General features: G+C 36.5%; 1 protein-coding gene across 5 annotated transcripts in view; it reads right to left on the bottom strand.

Annotated features, from left to right (window-relative positions):
- Positions 1-20,437, bottom strand: part of CDC42BPA (CDC42 binding protein kinase alpha) — a 150,023-nt gene that overhangs the window by 58,950 nt on the left and 70,636 nt on the right. For 4 of the 5 annotated variants that reach the window (XM_084284371.1, XM_084284372.1, XM_084284373.1 and 1 more), the window contains exons 7-15: positions 14,942-15,035; positions 14,187-14,387; positions 13,365-13,613; positions 10,969-11,048; positions 9,747-9,913; positions 8,767-8,889; positions 3,265-3,398; positions 1,416-1,658; positions 1,054-1,164 (exon numbers count right to left, since the gene is read on the bottom strand). In XM_084284371.1, coding sequence (XP_084140497.1) covers positions 1,054-1,164; positions 1,416-1,658; positions 3,265-3,398; positions 8,767-8,889; positions 9,747-9,913; positions 10,969-11,048; positions 13,365-13,613; positions 14,187-14,387; positions 14,942-15,035 — 1,402 coding nt within the window. The remainder of the gene's footprint in view (positions 1-1,053; positions 1,165-1,415; positions 1,659-3,264; positions 3,399-8,766; positions 8,890-9,746; positions 9,914-10,968; positions 11,049-13,364; positions 13,614-14,186; positions 14,388-14,941; positions 15,036-20,437) is intronic. The other variant, XM_084284374.1, reaches the window with a different exon arrangement.

Genomic DNA, 20,437 nt, shown 5'->3' with positions numbered 1-20,437 from the left:
CATTTAATCTCAGTAAATCTCCAATACATTCCTCACGCCTCCTAAACTGTTATACAAACTCTTTGTTGATGGTGAAGATTCATGAAAGCAGAACAATCGCCTTAATTTTCAGATAAGAATCTGAATTCAGAGCATCGGAAGCTTTATAAATCCAAATTTCATGAGGAATGAATTTCTTTATTTTCATTTAAGGAAGGAAGGCAAAATAAAAGAATGCATGTTAAAGAAAAAACAAACCAAAACAAAAAAAAACCCTTCTGTTAGTGACTTAATGTTGACAAACGTCCCAGAAAATTGGGAAAAACGACAAAACTGTTGTTCATGTGAATTAAGACCAGAATAGACCTAACCTGACATTTTGCACAAAATGTTTAGACTTATCCTACTGGACAAAACACTGGGAACAGCATTTTGCTGTAAATGAAAAAAAGTCCGTAAGGAGAAACCAAAAAAACTCATCCAGTTTTTGAGAAAGTCTGTGTTCTTCAGAGCACCATATACAATGCTAAGGCATAGAATAAAATAACAGTTAATATTCTTGACTTACTTAAATTTCTGTTTCTGAAAACACAGGCACGTGTGACCAATCTAATCAAAATTAATTCAACACTAAATACACTAAAACTTTTCCTTCATGGCTACATCAGTTGACTCCTACTTTGAAAAGAAAGATGGGTTTCTTCACTTACAATACAATACATAAAAAACCTATACAGAAACCCACGCAGGCTGCAAGTGCATCTTAAATAGTCAGCTACCCTCCATTAAAAATGCTTTTACCAGGTAAACAAAGTAATAATGGAAGCAATTTGTTTCAAAAAATCGAGTATTGAGAAATATTTCAGTTGGCTGTAACACACAGGTCTGAAAGCTGCAACAGGCAAATATTCACTTTTCTGGACAATGATGCGATTCATGCTTGCATTAATATTCAGCATCAACTGGAGTGTCAAACTAACAATATCCTTTTGTCTTACATCTGAAAGCAATTCAATCAGATCCAGTCCTAGTTGACTAGCAAGTCTGCAGGTGCCAATATCTGAACACACTAACCTTTAGCCCTTCTACTTCACTTTCCAACTCTTTAGAGTACTGCTCGCTCTTCTCTCGCAATTTCCTGTCTTTGGATGCTTCAGCAGCTGCAGCTTCAGCTTGGACTTCCAGCTACAAAAATACACAATTTTTAATAGGCAGAATTCTTATATTTTATCAAAATCTATTGATGATTTTCAATAAGAAAGACAAATCTTCAGCACTAACCTGGACACTTCAAATTTTTAGAAAATAAAAATTGGTACTGTTTGAAATAACAAAGACATAAAGATTCACAGATAACATTCAAAAAATACATTTTTTGGAAAACCTTACATAAAACTACAATTTCATAGATTCTAAACAGTCTTCTCACTACTTACTTCTTTTTTAAGTCTCTCTGTTCTGCGTAACTCTTGCCTTAAACTTTCTACTTTTTGCATCACCACTTCCATTTCTTCCTCCTTATCTCGGAGCTGGCGGGCAAGTTTTTGTTTTTGAGAGTGCAAGTCTGTCAGCCGCTCGTTCATCTCTGAGAACTCCTGCATTGCCAATTTCCGCTGGCTGTGTGCATCTTTCAACTCTTTGGCTTGGGATTTTAATCTGTCACTAGACTCTGCCAGTTCCTACAGTTTAAAAAAAGAATTAAGTAATAAACCTAGAAAGCTGCAAGGCCAATTCTCTGGATGTGCATCTAAAACCTCCAGAGAGAACAGAAACTACATACTCATTTCTTTTGATAAATGCATCTACAATACAGATTGTATGCTTCTATAAGTAAGGTAAGAGGCCAGGTTTTACTACTGAAGTCAGTTAAACTGCACAAACTTAAAGTGTGAATTTGCTCTTCAATACAAAGGCTTTCAAGCACTCACATTAAAACATAAAAATACCTTGCTATCTTAAAAAAATATCATTGACATAGTTTTTCATGATCTATGTAAATTAATAAAAATAATAGCATTCATCCCACTTTTTAAAAAAGGCTTCTGCATGAAGTGAATGGAGAACTCTGGTCTATGAAAATTTCTACTTTAAAAGCTTTTAAAAACTGACCTACACATTGGCAATCATTTCCATACACTACACCACAATATAAATTTTACAGAATGTTTCAGGCAACAAAACACTGTGTTTAACAATAATATACGATAATCATTCTTTTACAAGAACCCACATGAAAAACACAGCCAGTGCTGTGATACCCCTAGAGTGAAAAACCTTCACAAAGCTTGCTGTTGTCTTAGATCTGTTTTATTACACTATGAATGAAGGATCACAATAGTTAGTATGGTTTAATGATGTTCAGCCAAATTGGAGAAGAACAAAGAAGCAAAGAAAAGTAAGTCTAAAGATGAAAAGTGGCTGGAAGAATTAGTATTTAGCACTGTTGACATTATACAAATTTAAAAGCATTTTCTGATTTAAAAAAAAAAAAAAAAAAAGATGTCCAAATCACTACAGGTTGTTTCAGAGTACAGATAGTCCTTCTTAGACAAACTGGCAGTTCTCAAGGTTTTTAAAACTTTATGAGTCAAAAGAAAAAGTGTTAAATACAGACGGCAGATAAACATTGAACGTGGACTCTACAATACTGTGCTAATACAAATAATGATGAGAAGCAAACTAACGTATTTTGCACAAAACTGTATTTTCAAATTCATTTAATCATGAAGGCAAAGTAGCCACAGAAATCAGTATTTTATTAAATAAGAAAATGAGGAATTAGGGAGATAGAGAAAACTAAAATCAGAAAAATAATTTTTCAGTCTTCATATTTGGGGTATTTTTCTACTTTTCACATCTCCCTTCTTGGGACATTTCCATGCCACACTCCTAATAGTAAATTCTGAACATTTTTTCCCTTTACAGTCTCACCCTTATTTCAGATTAATATAGTTGTCTGAAATAGTTCTTCTCTTCTCCATCTTCTAATCACTCTAATTATCATCTTAATCTGAGATTACAAAACTTTCTTTGCAACCATTCTGCAATTTGGATCATAGGGCAGTTTATTATCTGGAATTAGTCACTTAGGACCACCCAGCAATCCTACATATAATGCTTTAAATACTGTCCTTGTCTTAAAAAAAAAAGTCAGAAAGCAAAGTAGGTCACATTAAACATTTGTTACCTACTCATTAATTTTACACTAAAAAGTTATTTTAAGCAAAATTAAAAAGTAAAAATAGTCTTTAGGATTTAGAATAGTCATTGACAAAACACTTTTACCTTATTAAGATCTTCCCTCTCTTGCTTCAGTGTTCTGACTTGTTTCTCAAAAGCCTTTATTTGTCTGGAAGCATCATCCAACTCCCGCCTTGCAGTGCTGGCTTCTTCAAGTTGCTGTTCTAGTTGATCAGAATCTAGAAAAAGCAGCATATTTCTAAATATATAAAGGAAAAAGTTATTCTAGAATAACATACTCTAGCTGTTCAGTAGCCTCTTCAGTATTTTGGTTTCAAATTAACACAAACCAATGCAGTTCTTACCTGGCTTTATAACAGGAATTAGGTGGTTTCAACTGCCATATCTGCTCTTAACAGAATAGAATAGGTCACAGCTTGATGCAACACAACGTAGAAAATGACAGCTTGCCTTTTCAGATTGTAATAATCACACCCTACACATAATTCTGTTCTGCATGCTGTAACATGACCTATACATTTGACTTGTGCACACCATAGAATCATAGAAACACAAGGCTGGAAAGGACCTACAAGATCATCTAGTCCAACCATCCTCCTATCACCAATACTACCCACTAAGCTACTAAATCTTATCTCGTAGCACCTTTTCCAGGCGCTTCTTGAATACCGTGAGGAATGGTGACTCCACCAGCTCCCTGGGCAGGCCGCTCCAGCGCCTGACCACTCTTTGAGAGAAAAAGTTTTTCCTGCTATCTAATCTAAATCTCCCCAGGTGCAACTTGTGGCCATTTCCTTGAGTCCTATCATTAGTTATCTGAGAGCAGAGGCCAACCTCTTCCTCATCACAGTCTCCTTTCAGGCACTTCCCAGCTCCCTCAGCCGCTCCTCACAGGACTTGTGCTCCAGGCCCTTCACCAGCTTCATTGCCCCTCCAGGGCTTCGATGTCCTTCTTGTGGTGAGGGGCCCAAAGCTGAGCACAGTACTAGAGGTGCGGCCTCACCAGAGCAGAATACAATGGGACGATCACCTCCCTGCTCCTGCTGGCTACGCTATTTCTAATACAGGCCAGGATGTCCTTGGCCTTCTTGACCACCTGGGCACACTGCCGGCTCATGTGCAGCTGAGCACTGATCAACACTCCCTGGTCCCTGTCCTCTTCACAGTCTTCTAACCACTCTGCCCCAAGCCTATAGCACTGCATGAGGTTGTTGTGACCAAAGTGCAGGACCAGGTGCTTGGCCTTGTTAAACCTCATCCCATTCGCCTCAGCCCAGCAGTCCAGCCTATCCAGATCCCTCTGAACGGCCACCCTGCCCTCAGGCAGACCGACTCTACCTCCCAGTTTGGTGTCATCTTCAAACTTACTGCGGGTGCACTCAATCCCCTCATCCAGGTCATCAATAAAGATATTGAAGAAGATAGACCCCAGTACCGACCCCTGGGGGACACCACTTGTAACGGGATGTCAGCTGGACTTAGCTCCATTAACCACAACCCGCTGGGCACGGCCCTCCAGCCAGTTATTTGCCCAGAGAAGAGCGTACCTGTCCAGGCCACGGGCAGCCAGTTTCCCCAGGAAAATACTGTGGGAGACCGTGTCAAAGGCTTTGCTGAAGTCTAAGTAGACTACATCAACAGCCCTTCCCTCACCTAGTCTGGTCACACAGTCATAAAAGGAGACGGGGTTGGACAAGCACGACCTGCCTTTCATGAACCCGTGCTGGCTGGGCCAATGATACTTAATGATATCATGATACCTAATATATCTTTCCTTACAGTGTATCATAACTATAAAGAGTTTCCTTCTCCCCATGAACTCCCCCAGAAAGAATCAGCAAAAGTAACCAATGCAAGAGAGAGCTGGTAAACATTCTCTGTTCATACACTTAAAATTAACTCCAGAAGATTTTACTTACTTCTAGTATAAAAACCATTTGTGTTTATGTGACCTACTTTACTACTCTAAGTACAGAAAAACTACTACACCATTTTCTTACTGTCATTTATACAATGAAAGTACATTTCTATGACACAGCTAAATAATGTCATATTAATACTCTCAAATGCTTTAATATAAAAAGCTGGCAACCATAAAATATAACAGAAAACTGAAAATTTCTGGATAGTGTTTTCTTTCTAGCTTGTCACTTAAAAACACATATTTAAAGCAAGATATATGTGAAGGTGGGTTAATTCTGATTTCTAAAACCAAAGGCAAAATGCCTTGATATTTCATAGTTGTGGCAGGACTTCGGATTGTATGTATTTATCCACAGAACAAGGACCCATCCATACTCTTGATAGAGCCGTTTACAGCCTTTTCATAAATGCAACCCTAAGAGACTGACTCTTAGGGAAATCAAATAAAAAAATACATTTCGAGGAACTGTAATTTCTGAAACACAAGAATTTTATAAGTAAAAGAATACCATTACCTTGTACTCATACAAATATTCAGTACCATTTTAATTCATTAACTCTTGTTTAAAAATTTAAAGGAATGCATTTAAATAAGAGATGTAGCTCAAAGACATAAATTATTAACTGGCTGCCTTACATAGGCTACTCTGAAGTCACCAGCAAAAAGTTTATATATGGCTCTGCTGATCCAAGATAAATCTTTCCTCTGTGCATGAACTACTTTGTTCCATAGCTCTGTTTTTTTCTTCTGTTCCTGCCTTTTACATATTTGGCAACGTTAAAGATTCCTCAAAGATTTCTCCTATGTAACTTACAGAACAAAAATTACAACTTTGACCTCAACTAGTGAAAGCATATGCTAGCTTGTCATTACCCGAAAAAATAGGCAGACAAAAAAAATAATCATATTTTTCTAAGGTTCCCCTGGTTACACTCTTTAATTTGACACAATTTGACATTCATTTTTATTACCTTTTTAAATGTGTGTTTACACTTAGAGTTCCAGAAGAGGCAGCAAAACAGGTTAAAGAATATAAAAGCTGGTTGTAACATGTGAGTAGTAAATGGTAATTTTCCTTCTAAGCACTCTAGCTGTTGCTCACATTTTAGCTAATATATGCAAACACTCACCGTAGGAAGTTACTGCATTACATTTAATTGCCCAAGAGATAAGCCAAAAGCATAACGTTCAGCTCTGCACCTGAACTGAACCTTCTTAAAAGTTCATCAGTTCTAGACTTGGAAATATAGATATTTTAAAGGTCATCCAGTAAGCTGGAAACTAGTTCCCCTAAATCTGCGTGCACTCAGACATGACCATCATCTGGTTTGTGCCTGTCTTATGTCAATAACTTAGTTTTAAAATCTATTTCTTAAAAAAAAAAAAAAAAAAAAAAAAAAAAAAAAAAAACAAACAAACAAAAAAACCCACACACATCAATCATAAGATCAAGTAAAATACAACATTCTCTCTTCCCAATTTTATGAAATTAACTTGGATTAGCTACAACTCAAGGCACATATGAGTGCCTTCTATTTAGTGACTGTAATGTCTGGACCTGGCAAGGCGTTCAAATATATACTGGGAAAGTTATGTGGTGACTAGGCATGAATTAGATGACTGTACGTCTTCCTTATTTGATCACATTTTTCACTTCCAACCCAAAAACCAGAAGTGCATGTTTGTAGGAATAAATATATAAATATGTATGTGGCACGAAACAGAAAATTCTTAATGGTACTTACGGGAAAATAATATTAATTAATATCCTCAATATTAGCTGCCTTTACCAGACACTGAATTCTTTTATAAATAGAAATGGATATCAGTTGTGTTGGAGAATGTTCCACACTGGTTTTTTTTTTGTTTTGTTTTTTTTTTTTTTTTTTTTTTTCAATACCAAAGAAAGAGTAATACCTGCAAGAATGCACTAAAATCTGAGCTGCAGCTCAGTAAGTCAAGAGGAAAATATGAGTTAAAACTGACTTTGTTGCTTTTCTATATATGCATGTTCTTATGAAAAAACTGTTCTAATGAATGTTGCTTTTCACTGGTCCCAAGGAACCAAAACCGGAGCTGAGTGTTGTTGCAGAACAGAGATTTCTGATCATGTCTTGCCTTTCCTCATTACAGCAACAACTGGAAGGACATCTGGCTGGAGAACAGCTTCACAAAAACCTTTGTTCTGACACAGCACCAACAGGACATTACTCAGACTAGTGAGATCCTCCCTGAGCTACTTAAGCCACATTCACATCCAAAAAATAATGCTTATGATACAATGCAAAACTGCTACATCATGCCAGAGAAGCTATCCAACTGTACATCCGTAACACAGACTTTTTCAGACCACACAATTTTAGCATAATATAATCTATGTGCTACAATCTGCAATTCATATATAGTGTGCTTCTGCCCTGTAACATAGCAGCAGAGTCTAAACACAGCAACTAAAATGTCTGGAAGTTAATTTCCAGTTATTCTTTCTATGGGTACCCCTGCTGGCATTCCTGAAGGAAGTGAATGACGCTTTTTCACAAATACAAACCAGAACAACTTTTTTTTTTTTAGTTTCTTTGACCCTTTTCTCACTGCATTTTCCCTCGCCACAGGTAACCTACAGTTATACAAGTAGATTTCAATCTACCGTATCTGATCTTTCTCTCATAAAATGCACCCTTTCTCCTGTTTGGGTTGACAAGAAAAATAGGATTTGTCCTCCTTCTTTCTACATTCCTAGTCTCAATACGTAACAATCTCCATCAATCTTGTTAATTTTCCTAAATAAAATTCATCCTTACTCTAGAAATTCTTAAAATATGGTGAATCTGGGAGAGTAAGGATAGCAAAGATGAATTTGGATATATTCAATTTCCTTGACTCTCCATAAATGTTTCCAGTAGCCTCTTCCAAAACACAGGATACTGCACTACGTAGATCTTTGCTTTTAACCAATTTGAGAGTGTGGGCAGGAGGAGTAAGTAAACAGATGCGTGGCATTTAGCTGTCTACTGGGTTAAACCACAAACTAAATATTTTTCAGACTGTTAAAACTGCTAGACTGAAGTCTTCATCCCTCAAGTTTGTTTAGCCATGTAAGCAAGAATCAATACCTTCCTTCTTTCCACTTTACCATCTAACTGCACATGAAATGAGAAATACTAAGGTATGCTACAGTGGCTTGTAAACGACAGCAAAATGACTTTGACTTGTAAAATGACAGCCGTGAGTTTTGATAGAGCAAAAAATAACCAAGCAATTGCTCTATCTACACCTGCACTACATTCTTGGAAGGAAAAAAACAAAATAAAAAAAACACAAGGAAGCACAGAGGAAATTTGTCATGGTTTCAGATTCTTAGGCAGAGCCTGATTCGCATCCATGTAAATTAGCAATACCACAATTTAAAAACAGTGGAAATTCACCACTAATGGTAATAGCAGAAGTCACTGAAATTTCCTTTCCCTTGCAACTGGAATTACTCAAGTATTAAGTACTAAGCTGCATTTGAAAAAAACGTTGCACCACAACTGAGAAGCAAACAATAAAATGAGAAGTAAAAATAGATTAGAAAATTCTTTAAAAGGAAAGCACTGGGGGAAAAAGATCTTGTCAAATTATTCTTTACTGTTACAGTTGTCACATTAATATTTATGACTTACCTGTTACCTGTTTCTTCAACTTTTCAATTTCTTCTTTTAAGCTTTTAATTTCTAAATCTTTGCTTGCTGTAATTGGGCCATCCACTGTTGAATACTGCAGAGCCTGGACTGTCTGGGTGGACTCTAAAAACAGATGTAAGAGAGAAGAACCAATCACAATGCCTGACATTTAGGTGGTCAGAAGGATATTACTGGTTAATTAAGACATGCCAAAAAGGCCCTCTATTGAGGCATTTTACATGTATGCACTTAAGGCCATATCCCAGACATTAACACCTAACACGCAGACTCAAAACCTTAAAGCCAAAACAGCACTGAGGTAGAAATTTAAATTATGATGAATATTTCAGAAAACTACAGTTGTAATTATTATTAAATGCCTCTACAGATCTAATGAAAAAACATGTTTCTCTTTTCCCCCAGAACAATAGAAAGCAACATACACCATTGAGAATTCAAGCACTGCATTAGGTTACACAGTCATTTATGTGTCAAAAATTTTTTCCAGTCTCCAGCAAGACCAAGTCTTACTCCTATAAAAAACTACACATGTCTACAGATTAGGATGCTATGATTTATAATTTCTAATGGCTAATGGTCAATTTTTTCAGGATGCTATAATGCCAATTATTTTCAGGATGCTATGATATATAATTTGTGATGAGTAGGGACCGATTACTTTTGGCAACTGTCAACTGGACAAATTAAGTTCTTAGAGATTTTTACAATTAAATCTTTACACCAGAATGGTTATATAAGACATAGTGCAAGCAGTGTTAGCATGTTTTAAGAAGTTGCATACATAGAATATTTCAAGCATAAAGACAATTAGAAGTTTAATATGTCAACAGAAATAAGAGATTTTTTTTTTCTTCTAGAAAGCATTCCATAAGTTATATTTTTTTTCTCCACTGAATAAACTGTGCTTCACATAACAGAAAGCTAATTAAGTCAAAATCATGACAGAAAGATTTTTCTACCTTGCAGTTTTCTACTAAGTTCAAGCTTTTCCTGTTCTAGACGTCTTATTCTCCTCTCATAAGCTTCTGTTGCTAAACTGTCCTCCAAAGTTCTTTGGATACTTGCATCAAGATCCATGGAGGGTGGTCCAGCTGTCAGTCTGAGACAGCTGCGGTCTGAAAGCACACTGGGAAAGAAAATAAAACAGTATTTGATTTTACAACAGGATGTGTTTAAAATTTAAAAAACAAACAGTAAAGTTGTTTAAATTGAGAATAACTACATAAATCATTACACAATAAAATAATACTTTGTCAATATGTGCTTAATAAAACTTGAATTCATTTCTACCTAGCATGACTGATATCCCCAATGCATTTTTAATAATATAAAAGTGAATAAACTCCTGATTAAAAATGACCATTACAGACAGTTCAAGTTAGCTTCCAGATAGCAAAAAGTGATTTTCTAAAGAGTAAGATTAGAGTAACAGTTTATTTTAAAATTATTCATCAAGTTTGCCAAATACTTTACTTATAACAACTACAACAAATTGTGTGAAATTATCACATGAAAATCAGAGCATCTATATATCAGAAATACTGTGAGGCCTTGGTTTTGTGTATACTCATTTACACATACTGCTACTTATGCAAATAATCCTTTTGAAGTCTACAGGTCATCTCACATAACCAGTACTAAGCACATTTGCAGAAACATGCCTGGCTTTTCAATAGTTGTAATCATTTATAAAAATAAGTAAATAATGATTAAGGAAGAGTACGTAGATTTTGTTGTTACTGTTTTACTTAGCAGTAGAGATGACCATGACAAATACCATGTTAATACAAAATATCAATTAAGAGTATTTTTTTGTTGTTTCCATTCAAACTTACAAGAGTTTCAAAGGACTAGAAATAAAACAGTTTTTAAAGACTTATAGGCCAAGTTCTCTCTGGGTCCACATATCTGATCTTATCTTTGCCATAAGTGGTCAACTTCTTACACTGTCTGAAAAACACCATTTTCAACATAACACCCCTGAACACAGTTGGTGACCTTTAGATTGATGTAAATTTTACCTGCAGAAGGTTCACTGTTTTGGACATACAGCATTTTAGCTTATTCCCTGGTAATCTCCTCAGTATACCACATTCCTTTCTAATCTGTCTACTGTGGGTTTCAGAGAGAAACAGGATATTATGGAACTATCCCACTGACAATTTCAGAAATCTTACTTACCAGCTACTCGTATATGTGAAACCCACAAATGGTAAATGATGGCCAGAAAATGCAGTGTGTGATGGTGGAGGCATTGTCTCCTAGAAAAATAACACGACAGTTGAGCAAGTAATATCCCACCGGATTAGAAAAATAATAAAAAAAAGAGTTTAATCATGTGTGAAATGTTAGTGACAATATCATATTAACTAGATTCTCAGTCATCCTTACATACTGCTCAAATATGAAATGGCATCACCTAAATCTACCTATAATAGCTGGCAATATATAAAAATATAACATGCTGGCATAAAAATGTTTTTCTGATTAAACAGGCTATCATTGGAGGAAAGTGGAATATAATAAAGATTAAAAGACAATTGATTCCTTCCATTTTTCAAGAAGCTGTTAGCACACACAGTATTTTCCATTCCCTCTTTTACTCCTCTCTGCTCTTCAGTCAGCAGCGCTTTTGCCCACAGATTTACCCCTTTTCTGAGTAGGCTCTCTCTATTTTGAGGGAACAATAGTTAGACATTTTCTAGAAAAAAGTATTATAAGAGGGTTTTCTAACCTCATTAGTATTTTGAACATTTTTATCATCGTTGTTCCTTTTCTCTGCCAGACAAATCAACAAACTACAGACAACTACAAATCAAGACAAATCTTTGAGTCTCTCTTCAGGCTAAAACAACCCTGTTGCTACATTTCTGGAGCTCTTATGAGTTCTAATATTCTTAAGTATATTGTTAAAAGTTTCCTGTTTAATCCCAAGATGCAAGGTTTATGTTGTTACACTACAGGTTGCCGCCCAGTCTGTCTTGCATAATGCCTGCTTACATAATGGTCATCAAAGGCAACCCCCTGTGAAGAAGCTTGTGACCCTGAAAGTGATAAAGCATTTCAAATAAAAGAAAATTTAATGCTTTTTTTTTTTTTTTTTTTTTTTTTCCCCTGAAATCAAACAGAAAAAGAAGAAGAAATCCAAAATTACTTCTTTGGTGGTGACACCAACTATATTACTTCACAAATTTGACCTTAAAACCTAGCAGAAAAATGATCTTCATATCAAAAAAGGCCCCTAGACAGGAGAAGCTTAGACAGTGTGAATAAGGTACAAAAAGTAATCAAGTTTTACAAACACCTGCTACAGACAGAATCCATTTTTACCACCCAATCCTGACAGTTGTCCCTGGACAAAATAATATGCAAATGTATTGGAAGCTGGTATAAAAAAGTTGTAAGATAAAAATAGTTGTGAAGGGAAATGGGCAATACCAGATTCAAGTGGAAAACAACTGAGAATTAGGACTGCTTTACACACTGTAGCCACAGAATTTATTACTTTTCATATAGTTCAAGTTGAGAGTTTTTCCACCTCTTCCAGACATTTTGACATTCAGTATAAGAACTAACGAAAAAAATGTAAAAAATGCATGTTGTTCTTATGTAGCTAGACTGATTTGCCTGATCTGTCTGCTTGAAAGGTGTTCCATACCACATACCTCTACCACTGGATTTCATCTGGTTTTACTGTGCTGTTGGAGGAAGGGGAATGCAAACAACAGTCACATCCTGCCTATATCAAGTCATGTTGAGTAAAGCTTATTTGTGGGTCCAGGAAGCTCAATGGAACTGAGAAGCATAAGCAGTTCAGAAAACAAAAGCAAAAGCAGTGCAAATGCTTCACCTCACATGCAAACAAAAGATTTCTGCACCTTTCAATAAATAAAAATGCATTTCCAAAGAGATGACACAAGGCATTTCTCTGATGCTAGGATCCCTATCATCTGTCAAAGGTCCTCTTTAAAAGCATAGAAACACTAAGATTGTTAAAAATCATCAGCTGCAAGCTTTTTAGCAAAGGCAAAATTATTTATTTCTCACTAAGATTGCTCCTGAAAAAAACAGCTGTAACATTTTTCCTAAATTTTCTAAAGCTCAACTTAAGTCAGAAAAGAAGCTTGAAAAATTTTAGTCAGAATGAACTGAGATTTGGCAGAGATACAAGCAATTACTAATACAGCACTACAACTAAATGCATTATGTAAACTTAATAGAAAAACCAACAATGTTCTATTAGAAATCGTGGCTTGCAGACTATCTACATATCAATATATTATTATTTATAAAACCTGGACATTAAGAAGTTGTCACTACAAATAAGTCATAGTGTGAGTAAAGCATGTGAAGTTACAATGACTGTACAATATTTAACAGAAATTATCCCTACAGATATATACTTGGAAGATCAGACTACAAGCTACGAATTTATACCCCCCTGCAGGTTCTTCAAAGCTTCATTTATTTATTATTTGTGCAGAACATCATGAACACACAGAAATGAACTGCCATTTTGTCTTGTTGTAAAGTATAAAACAAAAACAGATTTGTCAAAATGTTAATTATATACTTACAGAATTTTTTAAGCAATCATCATCCACATCAAAGTTTGAGGTATCAGTGGGGCTGCTGACTTCTGGGATGTAAGGTGCGTCACAGTTTTTAATGTTATCCCAATCAATTCCAGCAAAAAATGGATGGTTCTTAAAGTCTTCTATCCCATTTTGCCCAAGTCGATGTTCTCTGCTACAAATGAGCCTTCGGATGAGGTCCTTTGCACTTTCAGAGACATCTGTCACTTGAGCAGGAAACTGAAACCTCTCCTTAAAAATTAAGATAAGAGCAAACAGTTTGTTACCACCAGAAAGTTGGAGAAATCACTCTTCTGAGTGAAAACTATTATGTAGAAAAAACAATGTGGAAATACGCATGTTCTTAAATTTACATAGTAAGGCTTCTAGGAAAAAGACTTCTGACAAAAGATAGAACCTATTAAAAATGTATCTCCTAGATTTTCTTATTTGAATTTCTCTTAAACTGTTGGATTCTGCACAAGTGGAAGAACACTTAAGAATCTGCTGTACAGGCCAACCAGTAGAACCAACAGAAGAAAGTAACACAAAAGGAGCAATACAACGTATCCAAGACTTGTTCCACAGAGCGAACTAGCAGCTATGTTTCCAAATCCACATTTTAGCTTTGAACTGCTTTATTCCAAAGCAAAGCCATCTGCAATCCATAACCATAAACTCTATACGGAAACATACTTTATGTTCTACATTTATAAACATTGACATAATCATTACATAAAACCTCAGTTTTAAATACACCTCCAAGTTACTCCATTGCTTATTAAAATTAGCTGAGAGAGAGACAGAAAGAGAAAATGCACTAACTTTGTGGTTCATTATTTTCCCATAGGTCTCCACCAAGGACTCAGCATAAAAGGGTGTTTCTCCATAAAGCATTTCATACATGCAAACGCCCAGGGACCACCAGTCACACTCAGGCCCATACTTCCCTTTTCCATCTTCCATGGCCTGTAAGATTTCTGGAGAGATGTAGTCTGGCGTTCCAACGGCCACTGAAGATTGGACCTGTAGAAGTTACATTTGCAGGACTAAAATCAACTTCCATCATTACAGACACTGCAGCTTGTGGCACTGTGCATGTATATAAACTTAGCCTAGTTTAACCTAAACAAAAAAAAAGCTTCTAAATTTATAAAAGAACACTTAAGCATCCAAGTTACTTCGTTAATAGGCATTTTTTGATATTTTTTATTTTTATTTTTATTTATTTGATAATGACATTTTTTGATAAACTCTTACGAATATTTAATAAAAGAGAAAGAGAAACTGCCAAAGGTTAGTCTAGAGTTGTTATTGATTAATTAAGTTTTAGGGCACATATCACACCCTGGAGTGTTATATTTGAGATAAGATATATGATTACATATATTAACCAAAGCATTTTATGAACAGTAAGTCCAGACAGCATGCAGTAGTATTTTGAACTCAGGCTAGTTACATACCAATACCATTGCAATTCCATTTCATTTGACATAAGGCACCTTTTCTCTTTATTAACATATATTTTAGTGGCTAGCAAGGAAAACGTGTTTATGAATATATCATTCTTTCTAATTTACCGTTCCATCTTCCATCAGTTTCAGACAAGAACCAAAATCTGCTAATCTAATATGTCCATTCATATCCATCAAAATGTTGTCTGGTTTAATATCCCTGCAAATGAAAAAAAAACATTTCAGAATTAGTCCCCAAATGTATTGCATAACACATAGTCCAATCATTAACTCTGCAACACTCTTTATCATTGGAAAACATTAAAGATCAGTAGATGGGACGCTATCACAAATCACATAACAAAATGTATACCAAGGGACATTTCATGACAGGGGCTGTACATCAAATCATACAATGCATATTGATTTTAGTAAGAATTGTGCAGTCAAACTCTTCTCACAGGTAGGTAGGAAAGGCAACTTTATTAGCTCTGAACTACAAGCATACAAAACTTTAAATCATCTGAAGAATTTTAGCGAAGTGCTCTGAAGTGAAAGATGAACACAAACACTGAAGACATAAAATGATATCTAAGTTTTACTAGAGTGTTAATGAAACACTAAAATAACTAACAGATTATTAAAATTAATGTCTTTCGTCAGCATTTTTCTCTCAAATCTCAGCCCACTATGTACGTCTGTCATGCTGCTGAAATAGACCAACAAAGCCATTGTACAAACTGCTGCAGCTCTGCTTGGCCAAAATCTGCATCTGTCCCACTCAGGTCATGATACAAATGGAAAAATGCCTTCTAAACAGGCATCATAACAAACACTCCTTATTTTGCAAAATTGATGTTGTGTTTGTTGTGGTTTTTTTTTGTCTCCTGTTTTACAGATACCCAAGTATACTGAAATATAGATAAAGTATAGCAGAGTAGAGGGGGAGAATCACCTCCCTTGACCTGCTGGCCAAGCTTCTTTTGATGCCACACAGGATACAATTGGCTTTCTGGGCTGCAAGTGCACCCTGCCAGCTCACGTTGTTGTTCTAAACATTGCTTATTGTGAATTTATAATGGCAAAATTAGAAAGCCACCTTGAGTGGCATTACGGAAGCAACTGTGCAAAGCTCTCACCCTGTTACACCCAGTTATACACTGTTATATGCAGTCACTGATAATTAATAGAGTACCATCACGTCGTTTTGACACAAGAGTATTTTGTGAATTAGGGTTATCATGTATCAGTAAAGCCATCGGTTTTGTATCAGGCTTTTACTCCAATAAATATTTTCACATGGATATATATATGCAATAATTCACGTGTTGCATCTGGCTTTATAAACTACCTTTTATAAACATCCATTTACTGCAACTAACTTCAATCCTGATTCACTCACAACTTTAAAAAATTAATTCACAAAAGCAGAAACATTATTACAATTTACTTTTTTTTTTTTTTTTCCAGGTCTTTTCAAAGCAGTATTTGTATTTTAACTAAAATTGGCACAGGCACCTGACCACCCATGGTTTAAATGCAGCTGGCTTACCACAAAACCCTGTTTACTCCCGAAGCTGCGATCCTCTCATTCTTCAGGCCTGCTGCTGACCCAGTCACCAGAAGTGACAGCAGCAAAAGCCAAAGAGAAGTGAGAAGCAGAGCTAGAACCTGCCAGCAGATCCCAGGTACCAACCGATGTGCAATTCTGCAGCTCTCCGGGGTCCCTGGGGTCACAGCAGTGACAGCACGGCTCCTGATTTAATGCCTAACAGCTTGTATCTTGTGACTTGAACAACAGATATTACAGAGCAAGAAGAGCAGTGCTGGTATTGCCTCCAGGGCACTCAATCTCTTCATTTTAAGTATAGATAATATTGCTGGTATCTCAGATTCCCCATGTAACCAGCCTGACTCTCATGCAAGCAAAGCCACACCATTAACTTGAATGACACTCAGAAATCAGTTTCTGTTCTACTGTATCTTGGGAACCAAACAGATTGGCACACAAACCTTAGAAGGCCTTACAGCATAAAAACACAAGGTAAAAGCTCAATTTCAAAACTCAAAGTGGCCCACGTTGAAAATAAATTTTAGCTGCCTTACAAAAATGTAGAAATGTTTATAAAATAACAACGAAACTCTATGTGAAATTAAACTTTTTGCATCACGTGACATGGCATAATGAAGACATTTCATTACAAAGCAAATCATAAAAATTTACCAATCCCATTCTCTGAATAACATTCTCCCTCTTGAATTTTGCTGACTCGGAATACGCCAAAGAATTGCAACCTGCAGACTGCAGAAATAGTTGTATTTATTTTACAGTGACCCACCAAAACCATGTTCCTAACTGAAAACAAACACATGCTATGGAGGCCTCTGGAAATGTAACTTCAGTATAAAACACTTTGTAAAAGCATGCAAGTTCCTCTTAGAAGCTGGACCTAGTTCAAACTAAACAAAAACATGAGTCACCTCGAGACTCCATTTTTCCATGTTTTATCTTTCAGTATGTTCCTAAGAGAAATAATAAGAATAATTAGTATAATAAAACCAAACTGACCTCCTCCACCCCGTCTCACAAAATAGCGGAAAACATGAAAAAGCTCACTCTGTTTTCTGCACTATGCTAAAACAGACCTGCAAACCTTGAAAGCACTCAGAGGAACAAGTACTTCTTGCACAGTGAAGCTTGTGAGGCTCAGAAATAACTTTACATGAGGAATTTTTACAGTTAAGGAAAAAGAAGCCAACTTCATGTATGTTATGGGGAAAAATAATGTCATAAACCTCGCATCTCCGCTGAGCACTTTTTAGATTCCATTAAAATTAAGAGCTTTACTCCAGGTTTTTGTTTTGAAGATGTTTTGAAGAAGTTTACTCCTTTGGTGATCAGAACTGATTTTTCTTCTCTTCTAAACACAGCATGGTCTTCCCCATATTCCTTGGCTCATCCCAGTTCCCTTGGTGTATGCACTGGACCCCTGCTTCCATCTCAGCTGTAATTCTATTCCTATCACCTCCAAAGCTCACCTCAGAAATTGAGATGTCCAATCTTCCACAGCCCATCAAACCTGTATCACCTCCATTCTGATTTCATTCTTTCACTATCAGCTTCTTCTCTTTAATCCTAGTTTCCCTGCCTGTACATATGTAAACCTTTTTCTCCTAAGTTCTCAGCAGCCAGTATTTCCCTGTGGTCACTTCCCAGATTCCACTCCCACTCCCACTGGTTTCTTATTCCTCCAGTCCATACTTCCTCTGTCCTCTTGCTTCATTAACCTTTTGTTCAGCTACACAGAAATATTCTTTGGTACTGCAAGGTAGAGCACTATTAACAGAGTATCCACGCTGTCTCTAGAGTACTATTTACCATCATCTCCTGAAACTGCAGTGAAAGCCCCTTCGTTCTCAGAGCTCTGAAACAGAGCAAACCTGCAGAAGAAAACTGCAAGGAACATAGGAGGCAATGGGTACAGGCTGTTAGAGACAGACCCAGCACAAAGCAAATCTGTTTTGAACTGAACAAGTTCTTTGCAAAGTACACCACAGTGTATTAACGGGGCATGGGTACCCACCATACCCAAAGAAGTACAAACCTTCCTTACATTGACTTCTACTCAGTACTGTCACCAGAGGTGGTGATCTAAGCACAGACTGCTCTTCTGTTTTTTTGTTTGTTTGTATGAGTGACATACCAGCCTCATAGGACCCAGAAGTCTCAAGCAAAGAAACTTCTTAAAACACACATTTGGCCATTTAAACCATGACAGAAGACAGCCATGGGAGTGACTTCTATTTCTTTCAGTTGCTTTAGCCTTGATTATAGGGGAAAATCAGTACTCAACAGCAGCTTGGACAAAGTGATGCAATTTGTATTTGTATTTTGCAGACTTTATTATTTGCTCCTGTTCAGCTGAGGAATGCCACAAGAACAACCAGTTTGTGCGACGCTGGCAACTTCACTTGTGCAGAAAACAGAAGTGTGAAGGCTTCTAACAAAAACTGAAAAAATATTTAAAGAATCATTTTTCAAAATTCAGAATACTTCTTAGTTTAATGTGGGGAGCTGTTCATGCTTCAGATTGGCTTGTTTATCCAGATCACTTCACTCAACTCTCTTTAAAATAAGTTTACCTTCTTAAGCCATAGTTAAAACCCAAACATTTTACATACAAACTGTGTTAATATAAACAAAATTCTGAAAAGAGACTACAGCAGACATTTGGATTATTGCCATATATTTTGATTTCTCTGTTAATGAGCCAGAGTAAAATTTCATTTGTTCGGTAAGACTCGAGAAAAAGTATTCCCTCTGAGACATCCTAAACCCATGCATAGCACATTCCAGTTGCAAAACAAATACTTGTGAATCATTTTTTTTTCATGGATTAATTTCTGATACTGAATGAAACTTTACAAATTGTGAGGTCTTGCATATAGAAATTTGGGCTAGCTGATCTCCTGTAGTTCCTTGAATTACGAAACATGAACTATCTGATGATTTTATGATTTCAAAGTGTACCTGCTCCTGAGGTTCATCTACATCATTCTTTGCATCACTGAATCGATGTTATTCAGTTATTTGCAAGACAACAAGCAGTTCTGCAGGTCTACAGCACAGGAAGCAGTGATTCCAGAAGAATCGTGACTTAATTCAAACTAGACACCAGGAAAAATTTCTTTACCATGAAGGTGGTCAACACTGAAACAGGCATCCTAGCAAAGTGGATAATGACCTCAGTAAGATGCTTTAGCTCTCAGTTAGCCCTGAAGAGGTCAGGCAGTTGTCTTAGATGATCTTTGAATGTCCCTTCCAACTGGACTATTCTACTCTGATATTTTTCTCTTGGGCAATCTCATGGAGGCAGAGGAAGAGATAAATAGAAAGGAAGACACTTCTTTCTTCCCTGTGAGGGTGACAGAGCACTGGGACAGGTTTCCCAGAGAGGCTGTGGAGTCTCCTTCTCTGGAGATATTCCAAACCTGCCTGGATGCCATCCTGTGCGATGTCCTGCAGGTGACCCTCCTTGGCAGGGGGGTTGGACTGGGTGATCTTCAGAGGTCCCTGCCAACCTGTGGCTCTGTGATATGTCACCATTGGACTACACGTTTCAGGTATTAATAGACTGTCCTCACAAACACAGCTGAGATTTTCAAAAAGCGGCAGAACTGAAACGACAGTAGAGGTTCATAGGGTTCTAGATTCAACAACTGCAATGTCAGCTGAGCCTGAAGAAAGAAATGCACCTGTCTGAAATCAAAGGAGCAATTTAATAGCAGAGCTACCAGTTTGTTTTAGTCCCATGGATAAGAAAGTGATAATTTGTAGAACATCACTCTTTCAGACAGGTCACACACCCCAAGACATGCTGACCTTGAGAAACGAAGTGAATAAGTTATATTAAATTATTTTTCATATGAACAGCATTTTGTTAATGCTATCACCAGTGCCAATTAAAATACCATCAGATGAAAAAAATAAATTAGTTCCTGGACTAACTGCTGGCAGAGAAAGACTGATGCAGACAACTTAATACTAATTGAGGATATCACAGTATATTATTTACTCATTAAACGTACAAGAGGATTCCCCAAAGGCATAAGCAAAAAAAG

The sequence above is a fragment of the Netta rufina genome (genome assembly GCF_964035555.1).
Source record: "Netta rufina genome assembly, chromosome: 3".
In the NCBI taxonomy this organism is placed as follows: Eukaryota; Metazoa; Chordata; class Aves; order Anseriformes; family Anatidae; genus Netta; species Netta rufina.
The sequence above is the reverse complement of the archived record's forward strand: the minus strand, read 5'-3'. Positions and strand labels throughout refer to the sequence as shown.